Source organism: Ambystoma mexicanum, chromosome 3p (genome assembly GCF_040938575.1).
Source record: "Ambystoma mexicanum isolate Mex_15411 chromosome 3p, UKY_AmexF1_1, whole genome shotgun sequence".
Lineage (NCBI taxonomy): Eukaryota > Metazoa > Chordata > Amphibia > Caudata > Ambystomatidae > Ambystoma > Ambystoma mexicanum.
This window is the reverse complement of record NC_090925.1, coordinates 643,004,302-643,027,009: the sequence shown is the minus strand read 5'-3', so window position 1 is coordinate 643,027,009 and position 22,708 is coordinate 643,004,302. Positions and strand designations below refer to the sequence as shown.

At 47.5% G+C, this 22,708-nt stretch overlaps 1 protein-coding gene across 2 annotated transcripts in view; it reads right to left on the bottom strand.

Annotated features, from left to right (window-relative positions):
* The window catches only part of PPARGC1B (PPARG coactivator 1 beta), a 203,063-nt gene that overhangs the window by 86,637 nt on the left and 93,718 nt on the right, over positions 1-22,708 (bottom strand). For both annotated transcript variants that reach the window (XM_069651407.1, XM_069651408.1), the window contains exon 2: positions 8,675-8,848. In XM_069651407.1, the coding sequence (XP_069507508.1) occupies positions 8,675-8,848 (174 nt within the window). The remainder of the gene's footprint in view (positions 1-8,674; positions 8,849-22,708) is intronic.

Below are 22,708 nucleotides of genomic sequence, written 5' to 3'. Positions count from 1 at the left end.
ATTGTTCTGTGCTGTGTCAGTCTGTCCCCTCGTTTGCTCAGTTAGACAAACGGCAGCATTTGTTATTTTTGGGACTCTGGTCAAAAGCTTTCAATGGAAAACACGAAGTGCAGGTTGTCCCCAATGTAGGCTTTCAGTGGGCAGGTGCAAAGCCCTGGAAGGGTCTTAAAATTGCTCTCACAGAGGGGCCCGGCAAAGGCTCACTTACCTATGTCAAGTAATCTCACACTGTCTCTGTCCTGCTCCAATGTCGTAGTCCTCCATTTGTCTCACTAGGTCTGTGTGTGTGTCACTCTGTTCATTTCTACTTGCCTCTGTCCCCACAATCCCGCTCCGGTCATGTTCTCACGCCCTGGTTAACTCTGACCTCTTAACCTTCTTCTTTTCTGACCCTATGTCTTGGGAGCATAACGCGCTGAGACAGCTCAGTGATACCCACAAAAATCTCAGTATAACGGTTTACTTTTATTAACTTTAAATTTGATTCTGTCAGGTCAATAAAAGCATCTCTCTAAGATGCTCACCAAGTTTGGTCAGCAATATTGTGATGTATAAATGTTGACAGCTTTTGCGAACACCCAATTTTTGCAGGTGTGCACTGCGATATTACATTATTTCCCAAAAACCACACACTTTACTTAGGTAGTGAAGATGAAATACTGTCACACAAACTTCACTTGTTAAGAAAATTTGAATATACATATAAAAGCAGAATCCTTGTCTTCAACTACAGGAATCATCCCCTAGGGTGGCGCACCTGCGCGTGTAGCTCCCCTAAAGGTAACCCTAACGGCTCATGCCATACAGTTGCCTCACCGCGCAGGCCTGTTGCCCAGCCTAAACACGAATTTGCCAAAGCAAAGCACCCAAAGCCTTGGGCTCCTGGCAAACTACCTTCCAACCATGTGCACATCTCTTCTTAATCTACCTCTGCACTCACTACCATGTTCAACTCACCAGCCTCTACAGAATGGTTGTCTAACTCCAGGCCTCGAGGGCCAGAAACATGTCGGATTTTCAGGATATCCTTCATTACTATTAATGAGATAAATTGGCCTACAATGATTCTAAATGTATGCACATTTTATCTCCTGAATATTCATGAGGGATATCCTGAAAACCTGTCAGGATTCCGGTCCTCGAGGCCTGGAGTTGGACAACCATGCTCTACAGCATTGCCCTCCTTGAACCTCGCTCCTGTTGGCGCCACCATGACCACTCATGCACAAGCGTATGGCTCCACCTTCATGTCAACCATCCGGCTAAACCCCACCGCGAACCCAGAGAACTGCGCCCCGAACTGCATGCCCAGCCCCACTGTGTCCATCCCTGTCACATCTGGCCAACCCAACCTGCCTGGCCCTAACCAAGCCCACGCATCCAGCACTACATGGGTCTCTGCAGAACACCCTCGGAGCAACCCCACTTGCCACACACCAACCAATAAACCCCATGTATTAAACAGTCCTAAGAACGGCTTAGGACCTCCAATCTACCCTGCGCCTCTGGATGGTTCACAAAATCTTCTTCATCATATCCACCTTCATCACTAGTGCAACGTACACCACGCCTTTACCCCCTATATTAGCCCAGGGTTCATGCAATCTATCTAAAGACCACATCATGCCTATGCTGGGTGAATTGCAATCCATTCAGACCCCACACAATGATCCTGCCTTCCTGGTTGACATTTACAACCAAACTATCACTCGGGCAGTCGACACCATCAGACCCCTTGTCCTAAGCAAATCCAAGCGCTTCTTAAACCTTAATACGTGGTTCACCGCTGACATCCGTACCCTCTGCTCAAAAAACACGAGACTGAATCCAAATGGAGGAAAACCACTTCCGATTCGAACAAAGCCTGTTTCTCCGCCATAGCGAAGGAATATAAACAGGCCATTCTACAGGCTAAATGCTCCACCTACACCACCAGAATATCCAATGCCAAATCTAGCACTTTGAGCGCTTCGAGATTCTGCGTGAGCTTGCATCCCCTACTTCTTCACCCTTCTACAACATCAAGGATGTTCCCTGGTATACTAACATTCAAAACGCTCTACTGGATAAAATCAGCACTCTCCAGAAACAAATCCAACAAAAACAAATACATTCCAGTTAACACCACTCTCCTGCACACTCTGCAAGACCCTCCCCAATTCCACTTCAATCCAGTCTTGGAAGCGGAGGTCACCCCGATTATGAAAGGCCTCAAACCTGTCATCAAGGATTGCGCCAATGTTTGTTTGTTTTTGTTTTGTTTGTTTATTTATTTATATAGCGCTCCGGACCCAGGAGTAAATGGGCGCTTAAGGACAGGTTACACATATACAATATATATAGAATTTACAGTTATACATTTTAGAGTTAATATACAATATATACAGTCAGAGTAAGATTGTACCATTAAGCATTAGAATGGTATTTACAGTATATACAGTAGTCCTAGTCTTGGTCCAACTTGGGGTTGGTTTTTATCCAATAGCCAGCCAATGACTAGGCCTCTTTCGCCGCCTGCTCAGTGCCTTCTAGTCTGAAGGAAGTCTCGATACTCTGCTCCTGAAAAAAAAAAACACTTTAGACCCTCCCATGCCCACCAACTACTGCCCGATTACCACCGTCCCCTTCCTCTTAAAGATCCTGGACCCTGCAGCTTACCTCCGGTTCCAGCTATACCTTGAATCCAATAGCAACCTAGTAGTGTGTCAATCTGGATTCCACCCTGGCCATGGCAACAAAATCAGCCCTTCTGGATCGAATAAATCAATTTGATGAAATCAAACACGCAGGTAAACCAGCACTCCTACTTCAGCTGGACCCATCTGCAGCCTTAGACGTTGTGGACCACCAAATCTTGGTCAACATCTTGCCTCAGCGGCTAACTCTCGCCTCAAGGTATTGCCTGGGTAACTTCTTTCTTGGCTGACACAGATGTGAGAGTCTTCGCTGAAAATGCCTCTGGTCCCCAACCCCTCAGCCCCCCACCCCCATTTCCAGTCACCTGCTGAGTGCCCCATGGCTCATGCGTATCCTCACCCTTTACAACATTTTCACCAAATCTCTTTTTCCTCCTGGGCATCTCATACACCAACTACGTGGATGACACACAGATACTTCTACCCCTAACTGGAAACTATACCGCCGACTCTGACACACTGCACACAGTGTATCAAACTTCTCAAGCCTGGATGGCCGCTCATCTCCTCTGCCCCAATGATGACAAAAATAAAATTCTCCCAGTCGGCTCCCAAGTAATTCTGAAAAAGCTACACCAGCCGTATAGTGCATTCACCATAGACAGCATCACTATACCAGTATCCAGCATCGTGAAAACCTTAGGTGCTTACCTACATACGTCCTTGACGCTAACACGGCAAGTCAGTGCTATTGCATCCTCGGCGGCACACACCACCAAGCTAATTAACGCCAGCAGAACTTTCCTCTCCATCGACAGCTGCCTCACCATCGCCTGTGCGCTTATTGGGTCCAGACTGGACTACTGCAATGCCCTATGTGCAGGCACCTCCACAAGCAGCATCAACAAACTCTAAGTCATGCAGAACAATGCACTTCAAGCGGCTCTAAACATCACTAGGCAAGAGTATACTTCAGCGGCCAGCAGAAACATTCACTGGCTCCCAATACGTGAATGCATTACTTTGAAAACCCTGGCAATCACCCACAAAAGCCTAGCCAACGCTACCCCATGAAATCACAATCCTCAAGACCGACTCGCTCCTCCTACTCTCAACATATCACACCAAGACTCAGACTAACAAGAGCCGTCAGGAAGAGCTTCCCGGTCACCGTCACCAAGAACTGGAACTCTTTACCCCTAGCTCTGAGATCAGAGCAATCCCACTGGGCCTTTCATAAACACCTTAAGACACTGCTATTCTCCCAGGGTCCCCTGCTGGATTGAGCTGTCACCTGACCCTAGTAACCAAAGTGTCGCCTAACCCTGTAACTAGCGCCTTCCTGCCGATGGGCTTGTGAACTCTATATCTAAATTAATAAATAAAAATAAATAGATATAATAGATATAAACTATGCTTTAAAAGAGAAGTTGTATTATTGCTCGCTTTCACTGTCTCACAGCAAGGAACGTATTTTGTAGGAAACTGCAGATGTGTGTACGTTTTGGGTCTGAAATATTCCATCACAATTCCAAACACAAACATTTACAGATGGGAAAAGGCGCTGCTAATAACAAAGAAACGCGTTTTAAAAAAGTAATTCCCCAGGCTTTGAGGTGCTGCCTGCAAAGGGGTGTCCCAAACAAATTAATCAGAACTCCACATGAAAAGTCTCAAGGAACCCCATGGCTAACAGGTAAAGCCCAATTAGTGAAATGGAGTTCTACGTCTGGTGTGCGGGCCGCTCTGGGGCTGCACGTTTGGTCTTCCTTTTGTTCTGCCCGGTTGGCCCGGAAGGAGACATGAAGCACACTGCCGGCGGGGGAGGAGGCAGGCAATAGACCAAATGTGCCTTACAGAAACAGCTTGCAGGCATCCGTAGCCGGGACTTGGGACAGGTCACTCCTGGCGATTTAAAAAACCAACACCTTGATACGAAATCCCCCTGTTCGCAGGTCACCAGAGGACACCATCTCACCCAGTGTCCAGCACCGAGCATCTTTAATCAAAGTAATCCATTTTGGGAGTTTTAGTCTTAGTTCATTTAAATTGAGCAAACTGGAGTTGACCACCGGATACCAACAACTTGCAAAAGGAAAGTAAAGAAGTTGAAAAGTGTGCTTCTGTGGCATGGAGCCATCTGGTGACGATTACTAACCAAAGAAGGGACAGGGTTCTCTGGACTTTAAGCATTTGTAGGCAGCCTAACTCATTGCTTTCCCTTGGAAAGCAACAACTGAAAGTTTAATGTAAATAAACACCCCGTGCCAGTGACATTCCCTTTCCATGTGTTTATTGTTTGAGGACAACCTTGGACAGCCTCACAATTTGGCAGATTTTCACAGACTTGATTGCACTACATTATATTAATTATAACAAGCTTGTTGTCATTAAAGACTTCAATATCTGCCTGCCTCTTCATTGCCCGCCTCTTCATAGCTTGCCTTCGGTCTGCAGGACAATCAACTAATTACTTGTACTCATGAGTCATGTGTAATGCACACTGCCACAGGTATGGCCTATTAGCAATACATAGGACATTTTGGCAGCGCAGACTGCTTTGTTCTGGGCAGACGGGTGCTGTTCTTACCATTTTCAGAACCCTCTGAGTCCCAGAAAACTCCTCACACATTTGCATTATGAAGCAAGTGCCTTTTATTTGCACCATAATGCAAATTGATACCCTACACAGGGTCGTGCATGCACCAGGGCCGGGGTCATTATAAAACAACCCTGCAGAAATGTGCAGGGTGCCATGGAGATCTAAATATCAGTAAAAGGAATGCATTTGCCTTATTGTGCTTGAAAAGCACTGAAAATTTCAACCCAAAGTACAGAATGAGCGAATCTTCACCCTCTCAATGGTGCAGGGCCATACGGAAAGCAGGGTTAGTGAGGGCACCAGCAGCACAAACATGCACTTAACAAGGTAATGCTGAAACAGACTTTCCATAGGGCCATGCAGGCGTGTATTGGGCAACGTCTGCATGAAAACGTGTTCTTACAGTGCTATGATGTTATATTCTCGGCAGAGACATCATTAAATGAGTTCTTACAGGGGAAAGACTGACATATGTTGAGCATAGCCCAGCATGAAAATGCATGTATTTAGTGACATGCAGGTATATGCTGGGCAATTCCCACATCAAAAGAAATTTACAATTCGAATCCTGCCTTGTATTTGGCAAAGGCAGTAGGAACATGTGTTCCTATTGTAACATGCTTACATAAATTAGACACATCCAGAAAGACAATATTTACATCAGCTTGCCAACAAATAACAAGGTTCAAAATTGAGGGGACTTGGGAGCTATTTAGCCCCTGCTTCTAGCATAGTAGAGCCTGGTTAAATTGAAACCAACAGCTACCAGGAGCTACTTTTGCCTCCTAGCGCCAACTGGTGCCTCGAAAACATGCAAATGTGACATAAACTTTGAGTGTTTGGTAATGGTGATAAAGAACAATTAGAAGGCATCTAGTACACATTTGAACACAATGGTTCATACAAAATGGACATAATGTTAAAGGATCATCTCTGGTGACTCTCATGCGGTAGCCCCTGCCTACTGCGTGATGCCCGACAACCAGGAGCTGGTTTTAGCTCCTTTTCATTGAATCTCAATTTTGAACCTTGAATAATGGTTACAGACATCATGATTATGTTTTGCGGTGGCAATACCTCCATAAGGTGCTTGTAGTGAACATTAAAATCTGCTCTTACAAAGCCATTACATGAACATATTGAGCCTAGCCAGCATGAAAAGTCTTTTACAGTGACAATAGTGGCATATATTGGACGAAGCTACCATTTAATCATGTCCCTACAGCGGCATGCTGGAAAATATTGCACACAGCCAGTATGAAAATGCATCTGAAAATGCTCCAGCTTGCTGTTGCTGACCTAAAATGGATTGTTTTATTTTTTATTTTTATTTTTTATGTATTCCAATGCAGAACCGATTGCAAATTGTATGGTTTGTTTCTCCAATATTTCTGAAACGCATGCTGGAAAATGCACTTTTCAATCCATAGTTTAAAAAAATGCTCCCAGTGAAGGACTGCCCGGAACCTCCTTAGAAAAGATTGTAAAATACAAGAAGAAAAGATCCAGGACTCTGCGCCCGATTTTATGAATACACGTTTTAATGATTAGCCCTTAAGTTAATGACACATGTTTTGGCCTTCCTCGGCCTTTCTCAAATCAGGGCTGTGTTATGTCACAAAGTAATACACAACAAGTGTAGAAGAAAGTGCCCCTCCTCAATGGGGGTCACTTAATGTCAAGTGTGTAGGTCCTTCTCTCATGTACTTGAGTTATTGGTGAGGTACCTTGATCCGGGTTAGATACCCGGAGCAAGCCAACGCGGATGACAGGAGCATTATTATATCTTTGATCAAGGTACCTCACCAATACCTCAAGTACATGAGAGAAGGACCTACACACTTGACATTAAGTGACCCCCATTGAGGAGGGGCACTTTCTTTTACATTTGTTGTGTATTACTTTGTGACATACGACAGCCCTGATTTGAGAAAGGCTGAGGAAGGCCGAAACACGTGTCATTAACTTAAGGGCTAATCATTAAAACGTGTATTCATAAAATCAGGCGCAGAGTCCTGGATCTTTTCTTCTTGTATTTTACATTGATTTTGATGTTTTTTTTTGGCTTACCATCAATCCAGTGAACTGCGACCATAAGAAATTAACAACTAGGGGGTATAGGTGCCCACTACCCCACACCCATTGTTCAGATCCATTAAATTAACATGGAAGAAAAACCTTATTTTTTTCTCATTGAATTAAGAGTCGCCAAACAGACCAGCTGTACCGATAAGCCTGACATTCTCCTTAGAAAACATCAGGCATGTGCACTGCATACACCCAAGTCAATTTGGGTGCAATACCTTTGCCCGTCCATTTGAAACACCCTCTGCTCAAAGGTACACTTCCAGGACTTATTTTCCAGTGCACCATTAGTTGTCCTCTTTAGACTGTGCTACTTCCCTGCTACCGGCTAAAGGCACCAGCAAATTGCTGAATCATGGTCTTCCCCATTGGTCAGTTCGTCGCTGGTCTCAGGTGAAGGTCAACTCAACAAGAGTGGTGCATGGCGTTCTTTTTCCACATCCTCCTGTTCAGCGAGTGGGGAAGTGGTTTGTTCTGCATCTAAACCAAACCCATTTGGAGTTACTCTGGGCCAGTTCTATCCGGGCACGGAGCACCCATGGAGCACCCATGGCCTGCGATCACCAAGGATTGAACTCAGATTATTGTTGAGCAGTGCAGGAATAGGACTGGGACTGCCCCGAGTGGGCTGTGGCAAAACTTGTCTGGCCCATATCCGCTCTGCGGTGCGGTTACCATGCTCTTCGTGGTGCAGACGCTGGACATGAAAGCCTGGTTCATGCTCATCCTAGACTTTGGGCCTCACTCTTCCTATTGATGCTCCAGTGTCCGTCTGCCTCCTCTTGAATGGACAAGGCAAACAGAAACCAAGGAGAGGCAAGTGGAGCGGATTTTGGACCAGCAAGTACCCCAGCCCCGAACCCCAACCCAATAAGCCCCATGCATCCATACCTCTTGCTTAATTTCTTGGCAGGCACCAAGAGATGGGTGGAAACAGCAATTGATGGCCAATTCAGGTGATTTTGCGCGACCTGATTCTACCCCCTCCATCTGAAATGCCGACTTAGTACATCACATGTGTATATATTGTATATTCTGCACATTCTCAAACCTTGTAAATACATCACAATCTGTATATATTTCCTGTAACTGCGTTATAATGTGTATATTAGCAGCAACTGTATTACAATGTCTTCGCTTCATGTAATGCTCGAATACTCTTACCATGCCTCTAACACTTGCCTGTAACACGTTCACTTCTGTGTAACCATATCAAGCGCCTGGACGTCATTTGAATATTGGCGTATAGAGCCTACAGTACTCCTCATATTGACGGGGGGTGGTAGGAAGGATCCACCAAGCTTTGCACTGAGCAGCCTGGCTAGTGTGAGCGCTGTGAGTGCAGACTTACTTGGAGAAGCTCAGAGTCATCTGTGTTGAAGAGGCTGGACCTGGTGCCAGGGCGCGCGCTGCCCCACGGCAGCTCATCGAAGTAGCTGGAGGAGTCGAAGTCACCGCTATCCAGCTGCAAGAGGTCATTTTCAGAAAAGTCAAATGATAGAGTCTCCTCGCCAGGCACCTGATACTGCAAAAGAGGAACAGGGGTAAAAGCTGGTCATTACCAAGAGCAAGGAGACTGTCAAAGCAGCACGTGATCAACAATGCAACATGGAACAGTACCTGAAGAACAGAGCCAGAAAAATCAATGTACATTACAAGCAATGCCACTATGGAGAGGATATGTCCTCCAGTTCACACCAGGATAACACTACAGCAGGTATAATGGCGTTCCGAGAAAATGTGGTACCACTAGGGTGAGTTCAAGAGTGGGGATGTACCCCAAAACAATTCTACAGGCCTCTTACAAGGGTGTCCAACACCGGGGCATTATCAGCTAGATTCTACCTGTCTCAACGCCTAGAGCTGCTCGTCGTATGATGAACGTCATTCTCTCTTTCAGCTCTACACTGTGGGGACCAAACGCCAGCCCTAGGGGGCACAGAGTCAATGTGGGCTTCATTGGGGATGCAACTCTATTTAAATGCCCCCAGAGCAATCACACATGGGCATCAACTCCAAAAGAAAGAAGAAACTATTTCAGAGCCGAAAAAGACTGGCGAGTCCGTAATGGGTCAAATCTTTCGAATCTCGAAGGATGCTGGGCCACCAAGCCGCACGGGGTGCTTGAGGATTTTGATAGTCAGCGTCAAAGTAGGTAACCAATGGCATTGGGTTATATGCAGAACAGATCTAACGCTGTGGAGCAGAGCATCAGGGTTGTCTATTAGAGATGCAGAGGTTGCGGTGCCACAGGACACATCACTGGTGAGGTCTCATCTGGAGTGGTCTGTCCAGCTCAGGAGCCTCCAGGGCACAAGATCTGCATAGATCACAAGGCCTCCCATGTAGTTCCAGATGCTACCTGTAGAGAGTATTCTTTCCAGCCGTGGAGGCTGCATTTACAACAACATGCACAGCTCTCGCCAACGAAGGGCTTGGTCAACCTAAAGGATGCAGTCTTTGAACCACACCTCTCAAGAGCCTCGAGAATCTGAAGAAGTGTACACTGGAGGAATTGGAGGAAGGTGGGGGGTATATGATGGGAACAGTCATGTTCCTTAAGGAGAAGCAAGATGGTGCAGGCGGTAAGCTTTCAGCATGGAGATACAGGTAAGCACATGGGCGATTGAAGGCTGTCCTGTGAAGCGAGAGCCAGTCTCGAGTATGGCAGCCTGGCGAGTGCTAGATTCTGTCTCACACCCGCAGACATCCCATGCTACCGAGGTCACCCCAAGCATGGATGTTTGGAAGTACAACCTTCACCGCCTCACCAGCAGCACAGTGACTACAGAGCACCTAGCGTTCTCCCCCAGCTGATACCAATAGATCTGCCACATGTTAAGTCGGGAAAGCTACCCCCGTCTCCTCTGCATGCTCCTGGGCTCCCTACCATAGCAGCAGCCAGCTACAAGTGGCCGGTTTCCTATAGCAACAACCAACGGGCTGATGCCCACAGCCCAGCAGCACAGAGTGAAATACCGGGTGTTGGAGGGCACAGGCCATCCCCGATACTATGGTCAGCCTATGAGCCCACTCCGCCAACAGAGTCCGGATTAAGGATCTGGGTTTCAGAAATCTCCCAACAATTATTAAAGTAGGTTTACCCCCATAGCAGAGGTAGGTGTCAGGAGACACAGGTATCCAGGATAGCGGTACACCCCATTTCGGCACGGCCAGCTCGGCAGAAGCCGCTTTGGCGCAGAAGTTATGCCGCAAGATCCATTTTGGCGTGACTAGTTGGGCGCAGAGATCTTTTGACACCAGCATGTTTGTGTGGTACAATACCCAAAATGTAATTTTAAAAAAACTGTAAAGCATTGGTCAGTCGTGAACCCAGGCCTGCAGTACTGATAGACAGAAGCATTAACCACAAGGCCATAGGGATCATAGCGTTTCATGTGCACAAGTTATATATTAACCCAAGTCAATCTGGATGCTTTGCTTGCCTTTTTCCGAAACACGAGGTAGGTTGATATATACATCTTGTGCTTATAAACACATTAAGATATCTACGGCCTTGTGGTTATATCTTTGCTCTTGCAATTCAGCTGGCCCGGGTTCAAGGCAGCAGTAATGCTTCATTTTCTTATTTGATTAAAATAATGACAATGTCACGCCCAACTGGTCACGCCAAACTGTGCGTGCCAAAACGGGCCTTGCGGCCAAAAGTCTGCGCCAAAGTGGCCCGTGCCAAACTGACAGCGCAGAAATGTCCTGCTCCACCAGGAGGCACCCTAGAAGGCAGATTTTAGGTTCCCATGCCCCACTAGTATGACGAAGAGCCTGAATAGCAGATCAGCTGGCCCCACATAGCACCAGCTCACTGCATGAGAGACCTTTCCATAGAATAAAAAAAAAACTAGGTCTAGCGGTCCCCACACACTTATTCCTCCTGTAGAAAGGGTAGGGTGACCAAAAGTCCTGGTTTTTCCGGGTCCATCGTGGAATTTGACCCTCTGTATCCCGCCCCGAGATTATTTTTTATTTTAAAACCCTGTCCCGGTTTTTGTTAAGGGAGGGTGAGCACTGCCACAATCCCAGCTAACTGCAGGAAATTATTACCATTTCACAATCGGCAGCGGAATACATATTTTAGGAGCCGAATGTTGCAGTCCATCTCAAAAGATCTCTGTGGGCTGCTACCCTCAACCTTGGAGATACCAGCCACATGCATTAACCCATTGCGACAGAGACCACGTACTTCGCAACATGGACCATTTTGCAACATGGAAATCCCTCCAATATCAATCGGAGCAGGTTCCTTTAGAAATAACATGCTTATATTTACAGTATAAATCGCACCATTTGGTTATAATGAGGAAATGCTAAAACTACTGTGGGATCACGATGTGGGGGCTTTCGGTGGGGGGGGGTGATTATTGATGGGTGTTGTTTTCAGTCCTACTTCTCCGTCCGACAGTCCCGGTTTTTTATTTTGAAAGTCTGGCCCCCCCTAATGAAGGGTAAACTGTGGTCGCCCGCACAGCAGCAGCTCCCCGCTGAGCAGAACCAGACCCACGCGGCCTCGTGTAATAAGGATTATCCGGGGGTGTCTGTACGCCAGCTGTTCTCCGGGTCTTAAAAGATCCTTCTCCCAGGTGCCACGGCCAGGTCAACGGCGGCTTATCCCGCCACTGTCGGTAATTAAAGAGGCAAACAGAAAGCCTTCAACACGCACAGCGCCCAGGCAGTGAGGGGTGGCAAGGCGAGTTGATGAAATGGGTGTAGGTACGTTATAGAAACGCCATACAAGATGGACACGAAAACATTATGTGAAATTACATATCTGGATGCCAGTTAGGGCAGCGATAGGCCGCCTAGCCTCAGCAGGACGGCTCTCAGGGGGTGGGCATTTGCTGCTGGTGGCAGCTTCCGTCTGCTACTCTATGGTCAGCGATCTCTCACGGGGTTGATCTTGGGCACATTATACATGCTGACGGAGTATATGGGGAGGAGGGGTGCGTCTCGGTTATGGTTTTCTATCCATTGTGTGTGTATGGGCACAGTCCATTCTTCCAAACGGCTTCATCCGGGTCTTCCTATACCCAGCCCCATGTGACCTACCTGGGCCACGCTGAGCCGCCCAGGCTTTCAGTCGCACTAAATGTAGCCCTAGCAGACGATCGGCGTGTAGACTGCGGGCCACTGTACACCTTTTGCACTTGATGTTCAATTTTATTTTGAATACAGCTGGAAGAGAAGGCTGCTGCCTCAAGAGCTGCTCCTAATTCAGTAAACAGTTGATAGCCTCTGCGCAGGGCAGTTTCTACCCAACTTCATGTCCAGGGCGAAACACTAGAATACACCCCCCTGACTGGCACATGTCACTCCCAAACTACATCTCTATGTCACCCAACACAGCCCTCCTCAATATTAATGCATTGTTGCTAAACAAATCAAGCTGCTTTCATTACAGTGTAATTCAAGTACTTTACACTTTACAGAAGAAATCGAAGGGGAAAACACAGCTGTTGCTGCCCAAGTAAATGGTTCTTCTGTCACCTGCTATTAGGGAAGGACTTGCCTGAATGCAGTTTCAAACTGCCCGTACTGGCACACTGTGATGTGATGAGCCGGCAGCAGTCTGAGGGTCGACTGACCACTAGCCCTGTATTGCAGCGTTGTGTTCGAACCAACGCACTTGTAGTTAGACTGGGGGTAACACTAGACTTATATTAATTATTTTCATTCCAAGGTGGGCAGTCTGGTACACTCCTATTGTACTCTCTCAAAATACTCCTATGAGAGAAGAAAAGGGACAAAGGGCACCAATGAGTGTTTCCGTCTGCTTTGCATTAAATCACAGAGCATTTCGGGAATAGAACAATGATCACAGATCTCTATATTTGATAAACAAGTTTATGATAAAAGGGTTAAATATGTAAATCAGTAAATACATAACAGACACAAGGCTTGGTTCTCAAATCACTATTCACAACACTGAACCCAACATTAAAATGTTAGCCATGAACCACACATCTAGCTCCCTCTCTACTTGTGGTGTTCCCCAGGGATCTAACCTCTCGCACTGGCTTTTCAACCAATACCTGGCACCTCTCACCCACTGCATTGCCTTTTTCTGCTCAAATTCCCAGTGCTACGCTGACGACTCAACTCATTTTCAGGCTGCCCTCTGCCACCTCCTCTCCCGATCTCATCTCTGATTGCCTAACTGCCATTCAAGATTGGTGTTCCACAAATGATCTTTGTCTGAATTCCAGCAAGACTGAGACCCTCCTCATCGGCACACCTTCACCATCCTTTCCCCTCACAGTTTGGCCAGCCTCCCTTGGCCCTCCTCCTACCACCACCTGCGAGGCTAAGAACATCTGGGTCATCTTGGATTCCACGCTTTCCTTCTCTGCCCACATCTCTGATGTCTCTAAAAAGTCAAACTTCCTACTGCACCTCCTCAGAGGTACTCTGCCTTTCCTCTCCTTCCCCCAGAAGCTCATGGTCTCCCAAACTCTGGTTCTCTCTAGGTTGGACTATTGTAACAGCATCCTTCCAAATCTACCTGCCTCTACTCTCCACCCTCTGCAACTAATCCAGAACAGGACTGCGAGACTTGTCCTTGGCCTAAAGCACTGGGATCGTATCCCTCCAGCTCTGAAATCTCTCAATTGGCTTCCAGTGGATGCAAGGATTAAATTCAAAACCCTCTGCATTGCCCACAAGGCTTTCTGAGGCCTGGGTCCAAAATACCTTCAGCTATCCCTCTGCAAATACCCCCCCTCTAGAGCTCTTCGCTCCTCTACCTCCAACTCCCTCAGGATCAGTTGTTTTTCAAAGAAACGCCTCCCTCTGGATCAGCCTCCCTGCCACTCTAAAACTTGAGGAGAACCATCTCTGGTTCCGGAAGCACCTCAAAACCTTTCTCTTTGCTTCTGCCTTTGCCCCACCTCTCCCCTGTTGATCTGGTCTCTCTTGGCACTGTGTACGTGGCCACCCTCTGTCTTCCAGGCCCAGGTTCCTACTCATGATGCCACCCTCCCGCACTGCCTACGGGCCACCACTTGCACTGGGGTTTTTATCTGTACCCATGCAGTCCCCCCTGCCCTTTTGTCTTCCTGCACTTATCTGTCCTATCCTGTCTGCTGCCTTAAACTCAGCCCTCGCCACTTGCTGGCTACACTACCACTTTTGTTGCTTTTATAATTTATTTATTTATTATTATTTAATCTGTTCTCCTTTTGCTCAGCACTTTCCACTTCTCCCCCCTTCCTTACACTTTTCCCCTCCCCCTCTTCCATGCACTTGCACATTCTCAATATCACTGGGCCTAGATCGTTGTTTTGTTCTCCCGCTTCCCCCCCTTGCCTTGTCACGCTCTGAAACACTTGTGCATGAGCGCAATAGAAACAAAATATCAATACCCTACAAGAGACACCCAATAAAGAGGGAAAATCTACAGAAAGGTTTATACCTCTTTGTTCATGGAGCATTTGTTAGGCCCTTATACAACTGAATAGTGTTTCCAAGTGGCACATGGCACAATGGGGAGGGAGCAAGGGGATTAATTAACATTGACAAGAGCATTAGATACAATTGTTGTCCTATTAGGCTTTGTGGCATTAAGCCGTGCAAGTTCAATAGAGAGAAGTGCAGTAGATGGGGGTGGGGGAGAGGAGGAAGGAACGGACAAGTGCTGGTAGGACTGAGGGAGGGCAGTGCCAAGGGGAGCCAGGGACGAGCCTCCGTTTAAGTGCTAGAGTGGAGGAAGCCAAGGATGGATGCATAGCCACCATGCAGGGAGCCCACAGGGGCAGTGATGTGGGGATGGAGGGTGCTGTTGCCTAGGGAAGTTGGCAAGACTTGCCCCTTACTTTCTTGTCCCAAATTCAAGGCATGCAGTATAGGCCACTTTATAGGGGAAGGTTTATGGATGGTCCTTAGTGGGGGTGCCAGGAGCAAGTATACAGGCCAAGATCAGAAGAGCGCTTATAGGCAAGATGCCGTCAATAAGAGGGACTGGATCTGGATTATCAGCAAATCTTTAGTCAGCCTGGTCAATTTGAAGATTTAGCCAAAGTGTAGCAGTAAGCTTAAGGATGCTTGCGTTACGGTATTCAGATGGTTGGACGGTCAAAATGTGTTATATATATATGGGGTATGTTAGCCTCCCCTAGGTAAGATAGCCAATCACATACTGGAGGAAACATTACATCATACCAATAGATTTTCCAAGAAAGAAAATCTTCTGCAAATAAGATTTGCGTGTATAGGCGCGTGTATAGGCGCGTTACAAATACCATATCATATCATATCATATCATAAGTAACCTTCACTCTTACTCTATAGGCATCTCCCAAAAATCAGGGGTCATCCTGCTTTCTGGGTAGGATGGGCATTTGTCATACAACCCTCTGCCAGGCTGGAGTGCGTTACTATCCCTTGGCAACACTTTTCTCGCAGTGCATAATCCATCCACTTCAGGATCTATATTGGTGTGAATAATTCTCTTCAGTATTTGGGGTTTTCAGAGAAAAACTGTGTTCATCTAAACTAACTTCAGAGCCACATGCTTTCTCGAGTTCAGCAAAGCAGGAAGCAAAACATGTGAGAGTACATAGGTTTTGAGGGGCTTTCAGTATGCGGTGTGCGTCCTACAAATGCAGTGACCTTTTTATTTAGTAAAAATGTGGGTTACTACCTATTTAAAAAATAAGTCGGTCAACAGTCACCGTACTGCTGCTTTTTAAAAGCAGACTGGGTCCATTAAATGTACAAAAATAAAAGATCCAAACAGGCAATGGGTGACGAGTTTATCATTTCATCCGAAAGGAAAAAAATGAAGGATGACAAAAGTGACATGTGTAAGGAAGCAGAGGGTTGCTAGCTCATAGCGCTGGAATGATCTGCCCTCGATTTGCTTTCTCTCCTTTGATGAAACTGTTCTTGCGAAATGACCGCTTTTCTCTGTGCTATGTAATAATCCCAACTGTTTTTTCTAATGTATTTTTAATTTTACTAGGGTATTTGTTATTTTGAAAGGTTTGAATTTCAAGCCAAAACCCAATTACATTAAAAAAAAAAAACTATACATCTGGCCTCAGAAGTGCGACTGACTGCTAGTTCTGCACACGGGTGGACTGGGAACCAAAAGAGGCACTGGAAATAATGTTCAAAGTGGCCCCATATTACACATTTTTAGCCAGCCCAACCCTTCTCCTATGGAAAAAAAGGGAATCTCCAGAGTTCACTATAGGCCAGTCCGCCCCTGGTTCTGCCCGAGGATGACTGCAAGCCTGTATAAGCTTGACCACCAACTCTCAGCTGAAGATCAGAATGCTTCAGAAAAATATAACAGAAAAAAAACACAAGCAGTATGGCAACTGCTGCAATACATGATATGATAGAAGTCATTTATAACACGCCTGTACACGTGCTTCTAGGCGCGACAAGACAAGGAAGGGTAGACAGAGGGAGGACAAAACAAACAGGTACTAGGCCTTGTGTCATTCAGATCATGAAAGTGCGAGGGAAGAGAAGGATGTGCAGTGGCAAGACACGGTAAGTGCTGCCGGGGCGTTGGCTCAAGTAAGTGCAGAGAGGCAGGCGACTGTATGGGACTGTGGGGTTATAGATAAAGTGTCTAAGTGGGTGGGAGCCATGTAGGCAGTGCAAGGGGCTACTGGTTGGGCAGGAGCCTGGTGCCTGTGAGGTGCAGTGGGTGGCCAGGTAACCAGTTAGTGCAGCAAACAGTATCGTCAGCAGGGGAGAGCAAGAGAAAGCAGAAGCAAAATGGAAGGTCTTGAGTTGCTTCCGGAACCTTAGGTGGTCCTGCTAAAGTTTGAGAGAGGCAGGGAGGCTGTTCCAGAGGGAGGTCCCAGCAGAGGACAAGAGATCCCCCCCACGCTCTGCCTGGAGAAGGGTCTGACCCTCAGAGAGGTGGGGGTGGATGAGCAGAGGGCTCTAGAACATAGATGCTTAGGAAGAAAGAGTTGGATGTAGTGTGGTCCACGGCCCCAGAAGGCCTTGTGGCCAATGCAGAGGGTTTTGAACGTAATCCTCATAGCCACTGGGAGCCAGTGCAAAGATGTCAGTCCTGGAGAGAGAGGATCCCTGGGCTTGAGGCCAAGGACAAGTCTCGCAGTCCTGTTTTGGATGAGTTGCAGAGGGCGGAGAGTAGAAGCAGGCAGATTTAGAAAGAGGCTGTTGCAGTAGTCCAGCATAGAGAAGACCAGAGCTCTGGAGACAGCGAGCTTCTGGGGGAAAGTGAGAAAAGGAAGAATACATCTGAGGAGGTGCAGCTGGTAGTGGGACTTCTTAGAGATGTCTCTGGTGTGAGGAGAGAAGGAGAGGGTGGAGTTGAAGATGACATTAAGGTTCTTTGCTTCAAAGGAAAGTGCAGGTGGTGGGCGCAGGGTGGGTGGCTAGAGTGCAAGAGGGAAAGCGGGAGCAGGGGTCCCAATGAGATGAATCTCAGTGTTACTGGCATTAAGGCCAAGATTGTTGGAGGCACAACATTCCTGACTTGAGAATAGACAGTCAGGAATGAGTGAGAGATCAGAGGAGGCCAAGGGGAACCTGAAGGAGAGCTGGGTGTCACCCGCATAACACACCATTAGAACAGAAAGTAGAGCTGAGGTGGGCCAGAGGAACCAAGTAATGGTTGAAGAGCCAGGGTGAGAGGTTAGAACCCTGGGGAACACCACATGTAGATGGAAAGGTAGGCAAGAGAAAGAACCCAAGTTCGACCTGGGAGGGTCGATAGGAGAGAAAGGAGGTCAACCATGCTAGTGCCGGAGTAATGCCCAGGTTGTCACGTAGTTGATTGATCAGGATGACGTGAAAGCAGAGGATAGAGGAAAGCAGAGGATAGCCCAATGAGAATGAGGACAGAAAGAGTCGAGATTAGAGAGCAGGTCTTCACAGCTGTTCAGGAGAGAGGTTTCTTTGCTTCTGGCTGCTCTAAAGCCAGACTGGTGGTCATGGAGACAACCAAAAGATTCAGTATGGAGAGAAAGCTGGGAGATGGCCAGCTTTTCCAGGACTTTGCCCAGGAAAGGAGTGATCGTGATCAGGTGGTAGTTTGCCCTGAGAGGAAGGCTCAGCAGAGGGCTTCCTGAAAAGGGGGGTGTATAAGGGAGTGCTTTAGGGGGCCAGAGAAGGTTCCAGTGGCAAAACAGTGATTGCAGAAATCAGCCATGGCTGGAGCGAGGGTGTCAATGTGGTCCTTGATGGTTCTGGAGCAGCAGGTAGCACCTGCTTTGACGAGACCTTCAAAGATCGAACTTGTCTAGAAACATTGTTGTGAGTGAACACAGGGAAGAGGGAGAAAGGAGGAGGAGAGATGGCCGGAGAGGGGCCTGGAGTGGTAGAGGGAGTGGAAGAGGAGAGAGTGGAGAGTGGACAGGATGTCCCGAGTTTTAGTGGGGAAGTGATGACATGAAAAAGATTACATTATTTTCATCTCCACCAAACTTTCAAAGAGTTCTCCAAGCCTTAGCATGCTCTCACATGGATGGTTAGTGCTTCGAGCAGTAGCGTGCTCTCTCGTGGAGCGTGACAGCACCCTCTGTTCTCGACTATCCAGAGCTTCTCTGGTATCAAGATGATCTTTGCTTTATGCCGCACTACATTAAGTTAGTTTAGGAAACATGATCACATCGCTCCTTCGTAGTCCTACCCCCTTTCGCTGGCTCACCTTTTGACAGTGACCTTTATTATATGGGGACACCATCTTGGCATGGAAGCTGTATTTGTCAGAGATTTTCAGTGTACTTGTAGCCTCTAAAGAGCATGTCTGGACATTCTGGAAGTAGGAGAAGCGAGGGCAATCATCCATCCAACATGATCATGCAATTCCTACCCAGGTTCTCTGTGGTTTGCTCCTATTCGGAGACGATTCTGTGGGAATTTAAAGGATTCACTCTAACATCTCTTCAAATTCTTCCACGTCAATCAGGGTGCTAAGTCTACTTTATTTTCTTTTATAAGATCTCTGCTCTATTTCCTTGGCACAGGATTTTGTGTTTTTTATGTATTATGCATTTTTCATTTCTTTTAAATATATAACACACTGAAAAAATACCCGTTCTTCGAACAGGCTCTGTGGATAGACAAGACAACACTCTCAGAAATTGTTGTTCAGAAAATCAATGATCCTGTAGGTCGCTGTTCCGATTTGTTTATCGCTTGATGTGCTTTGCACTCCGAAGTAAACTGCACTGAGAATGGGCATCTGTGGCTGGTTGACATACCCTGGAGCAGACTTTGGGGGGGGGGGCGAGAGTTTGTGTGCTGCTGCATACTGAGACCTACTGTGCTCCCTCCCCACCTGTTGCCTCACCCTGGCATGGGGCAGTTGATTGTGGTGAAAATGTCCCAGAAACCGTGCATTCTAGGTTTAAGGACCGGTCCTTCTACGACCACATTGATGTTTTGCTGATTTCAGGCAACCGTCTCATGTGTGAAGGTGCTGAAACCCGGGGAGAGGGGTGAGGTCTCCATATGTCATGTAGCCAGTAGTATCTGCAGGATTATAACTGGAGGCTGTGTAAAATGTGGTTCAGATTGGTGCAATGGTGCGGAATTGTATGGGGAACAACTCTTTGCCAAGCCACAAACAAACACACAAATGTTCACTTTTAGAAGCATATATAGATCAGTCAATGATGCTGTTATTATTTTAAGAGAAGGCTGAGCACTGCTCGGCCACTTCTGAGGTCAAAGTTTGTTCCAAATAAATTGTAATAAATTAAATGGGTTCAGTAGGCCGCGAATCGCGTCAGAGACCTCCTGTGGTTGGATGCCTATAGTCGGCAGCTCATTGACAGCAGCTGCAGGCCTGGTGGTCTTGATTCAAGGGTGTGTGGTTAAATCTAGGGTTTCCAGGCAGCGTCCTTAGATGCCATGATCAGTAGATCATGACCCCCCCAATTCTTGATGGGGGCTGCAAGCAAGAAGCAGGCAAAATGCCGGTCTTCCACCCACGCAGGGGTGTTGCTAGGTCTGGAAAAAACCTGGGGCTACACTAATGTCAGGACTGTCGAGACCTGGGGCTAGCTAGCCTTTTGGTTGCAGCCCCTGAGCTTCTATCTGGGGCTGCAACCAACAGACCCGGGCTATAGCCCCCTAAGCCCCATCCCTAGTAACGCCTCTGCACCCACGGCTACAGATAGGATACAGAAGAGGGACAATTTTAATGCCCGTTTCCGATTCTCAAATGAGGGTATATTTTAGATGAGTAAAAATATGTTAACCCTTAAACACGTATCGTTTTACAATTTACACTTTGCAGTACCGAATAACTCATGCAAATTAAAAGATGCACGTTTACTTGAGTACATTTCACATCAGCATGTAATTGTAGAACCACACATGCATGTGGGGCTCTGTGAGTGGAAACAGAGGACAAGTTTCAATGCATACTTTTTTTTTTGAGGGGGTTGGTATTTTAAATCCCTAATATTTCGTTGGGAGTATCTGTTAATTTTTTAGGGCGTCATTGTTTATTTTTAGGGAGTAAAAGTGGCCGGTACGCCACTCATTTGCACGGTCTATAGGTCTGCAGAGAGTCGAGGCCGAATACCCCGTTTCACTCTTTGAGAAAACTACTGAGAGCAAAATCTATCCAATCCTGTTTTTTTTTGTTTTTAAAGTAGAAGGGGGGCGCGGGTGGACAACCTGGGTGCAAAGTCACAAGCATCAAGGTCCATGGAGAGCCACAGGAGGCGTTCGCCCTTCTCCGGTCCGGAAAGGGAGGGAAATCATGTATCATATGGTTCACCCGATGAATCCCCCTCCTCCATTTCACCTGCAGTGTTCCCATCACCTGGTCTTTGCAGCCCCGCCTCCGGTCTAATATATCTGCAGTATGTCACGCGCCCCTCCAGCACACCGGTAAGTATGTCAGAGACGCCCCCCCCCCAATCGCAGAATCTCTGGGCAGGATCAGTGCTTTCCCTGCGCAGGATGAAGTCTCCGGGAACATTGCTATAAATATCCCATGTAATTATGGCGAGCAGCTGCGGCCCTGATGCGCGCTCCTGGATTCCTGTGCGAGCATCAGGGTCCTACAGCATGCTCCTCATCACTGGGTTAAGGGACGGATGAGGTCGGAGGGGTGGGGGGTGTGCTCATCACCGAATTATCGGCTGGGTTCACCCTTGGGTGGTGGTTCTGTTCCCCTGCCCTTGGGCGATTGTTCGGATTATTTTGCCAATTTGGTGTGTGGTTAACTTCTCCGCAAGCTCTGGCAAGGAGTTCAGTTCTCCTAGTCATGGGGTTATTGTTGGGTACTCCTCATCTTGGGGTGCTAAATTGGGTTTCTCATCATTTGGTGTTAGCCCAGGTACAGTCGTTTAAATTGTGAATTAAAGCAAATGTTGCTGTGCGTTCTGTTGGAGGCGCAGCGGCCTCAGGGATCCTTTGTAGCTTGCTAGTACCCCTCGCAGGCTTCTGGTGGCCATCTTGAGGAGATGTCCATTGTCTGCAGTGAAAGCCATCTCACCAAATCCGGCAATAAACCCACAGGATAGAGAGCCTACTAGGTGAAAGCACAACCCACCAGAGTCCCCACCTGTTCAGCTTGGTGACAACAAAGCCTAATACAGAGAAGTGAAGGGACGCAGAGCCAGCCTCGTAGGTGAACACTGCTTGGTGCAAACCGAGCACACAAGACACGGACACACCCAAGTGGGGAAGGCTAAACGCAGAACAAGCTAGGAGAGAGTCTACGTGTGCAGACTCCACAGTAAGAAAACAGAAGAACACACAAAGACTGCATATCCTTGAGTCGCTCCTCCTTGATGTCTAGTGATCCACTAGACTGGCCCAAGGGGCTTGCCTAGGGATTACGCACTCTGGCTTCCCCTGGGGAATGCGAAATAGCAGAGGGCCACTTCACAGCTTGGCTTCCGACTGCGTCCCACATCCTCCTCCACGGGGCCCACCTCTCGCCACTGAAGGGCCAATGCATTTAGTTCCCTGGCTGGCTGAGGTCCCAGAGCATTGCGTGGCGTCTGTGGAGATGGAGTCACCTGTGAGATACGTGAATTTTATCCCACTTCCAACTTGACAGGCATTGCACAACCGCGGTGGGCAGCTGGAGCCGTGCCAAGGGCTTGGGAGCTGCCACTCTGTGCCCACAGACACGCCGCTTGCAGCACCCACGAGCCTTGGAACCAGACAGAGCCATGGCCTCACCAGGCTCCCAGCACCAAAACAACGCCAACGCGTTATCCAAGTAGGACAGCCATGGGGGTCGCAGAGTACCGGGAAACGCCTAACCTCCAGCAAGCACGGGGCTACCAAGCCCGCAGTGCCGTGCCTCCCCACCATTTTGAGCCGCAGAGTTAATGGACCAAACGCCAGGCCCTTAGCACGACTTGCTGCTCATTCGTAGTGCGAGACGCTTTGCCACCTTATCGTTTGGCTC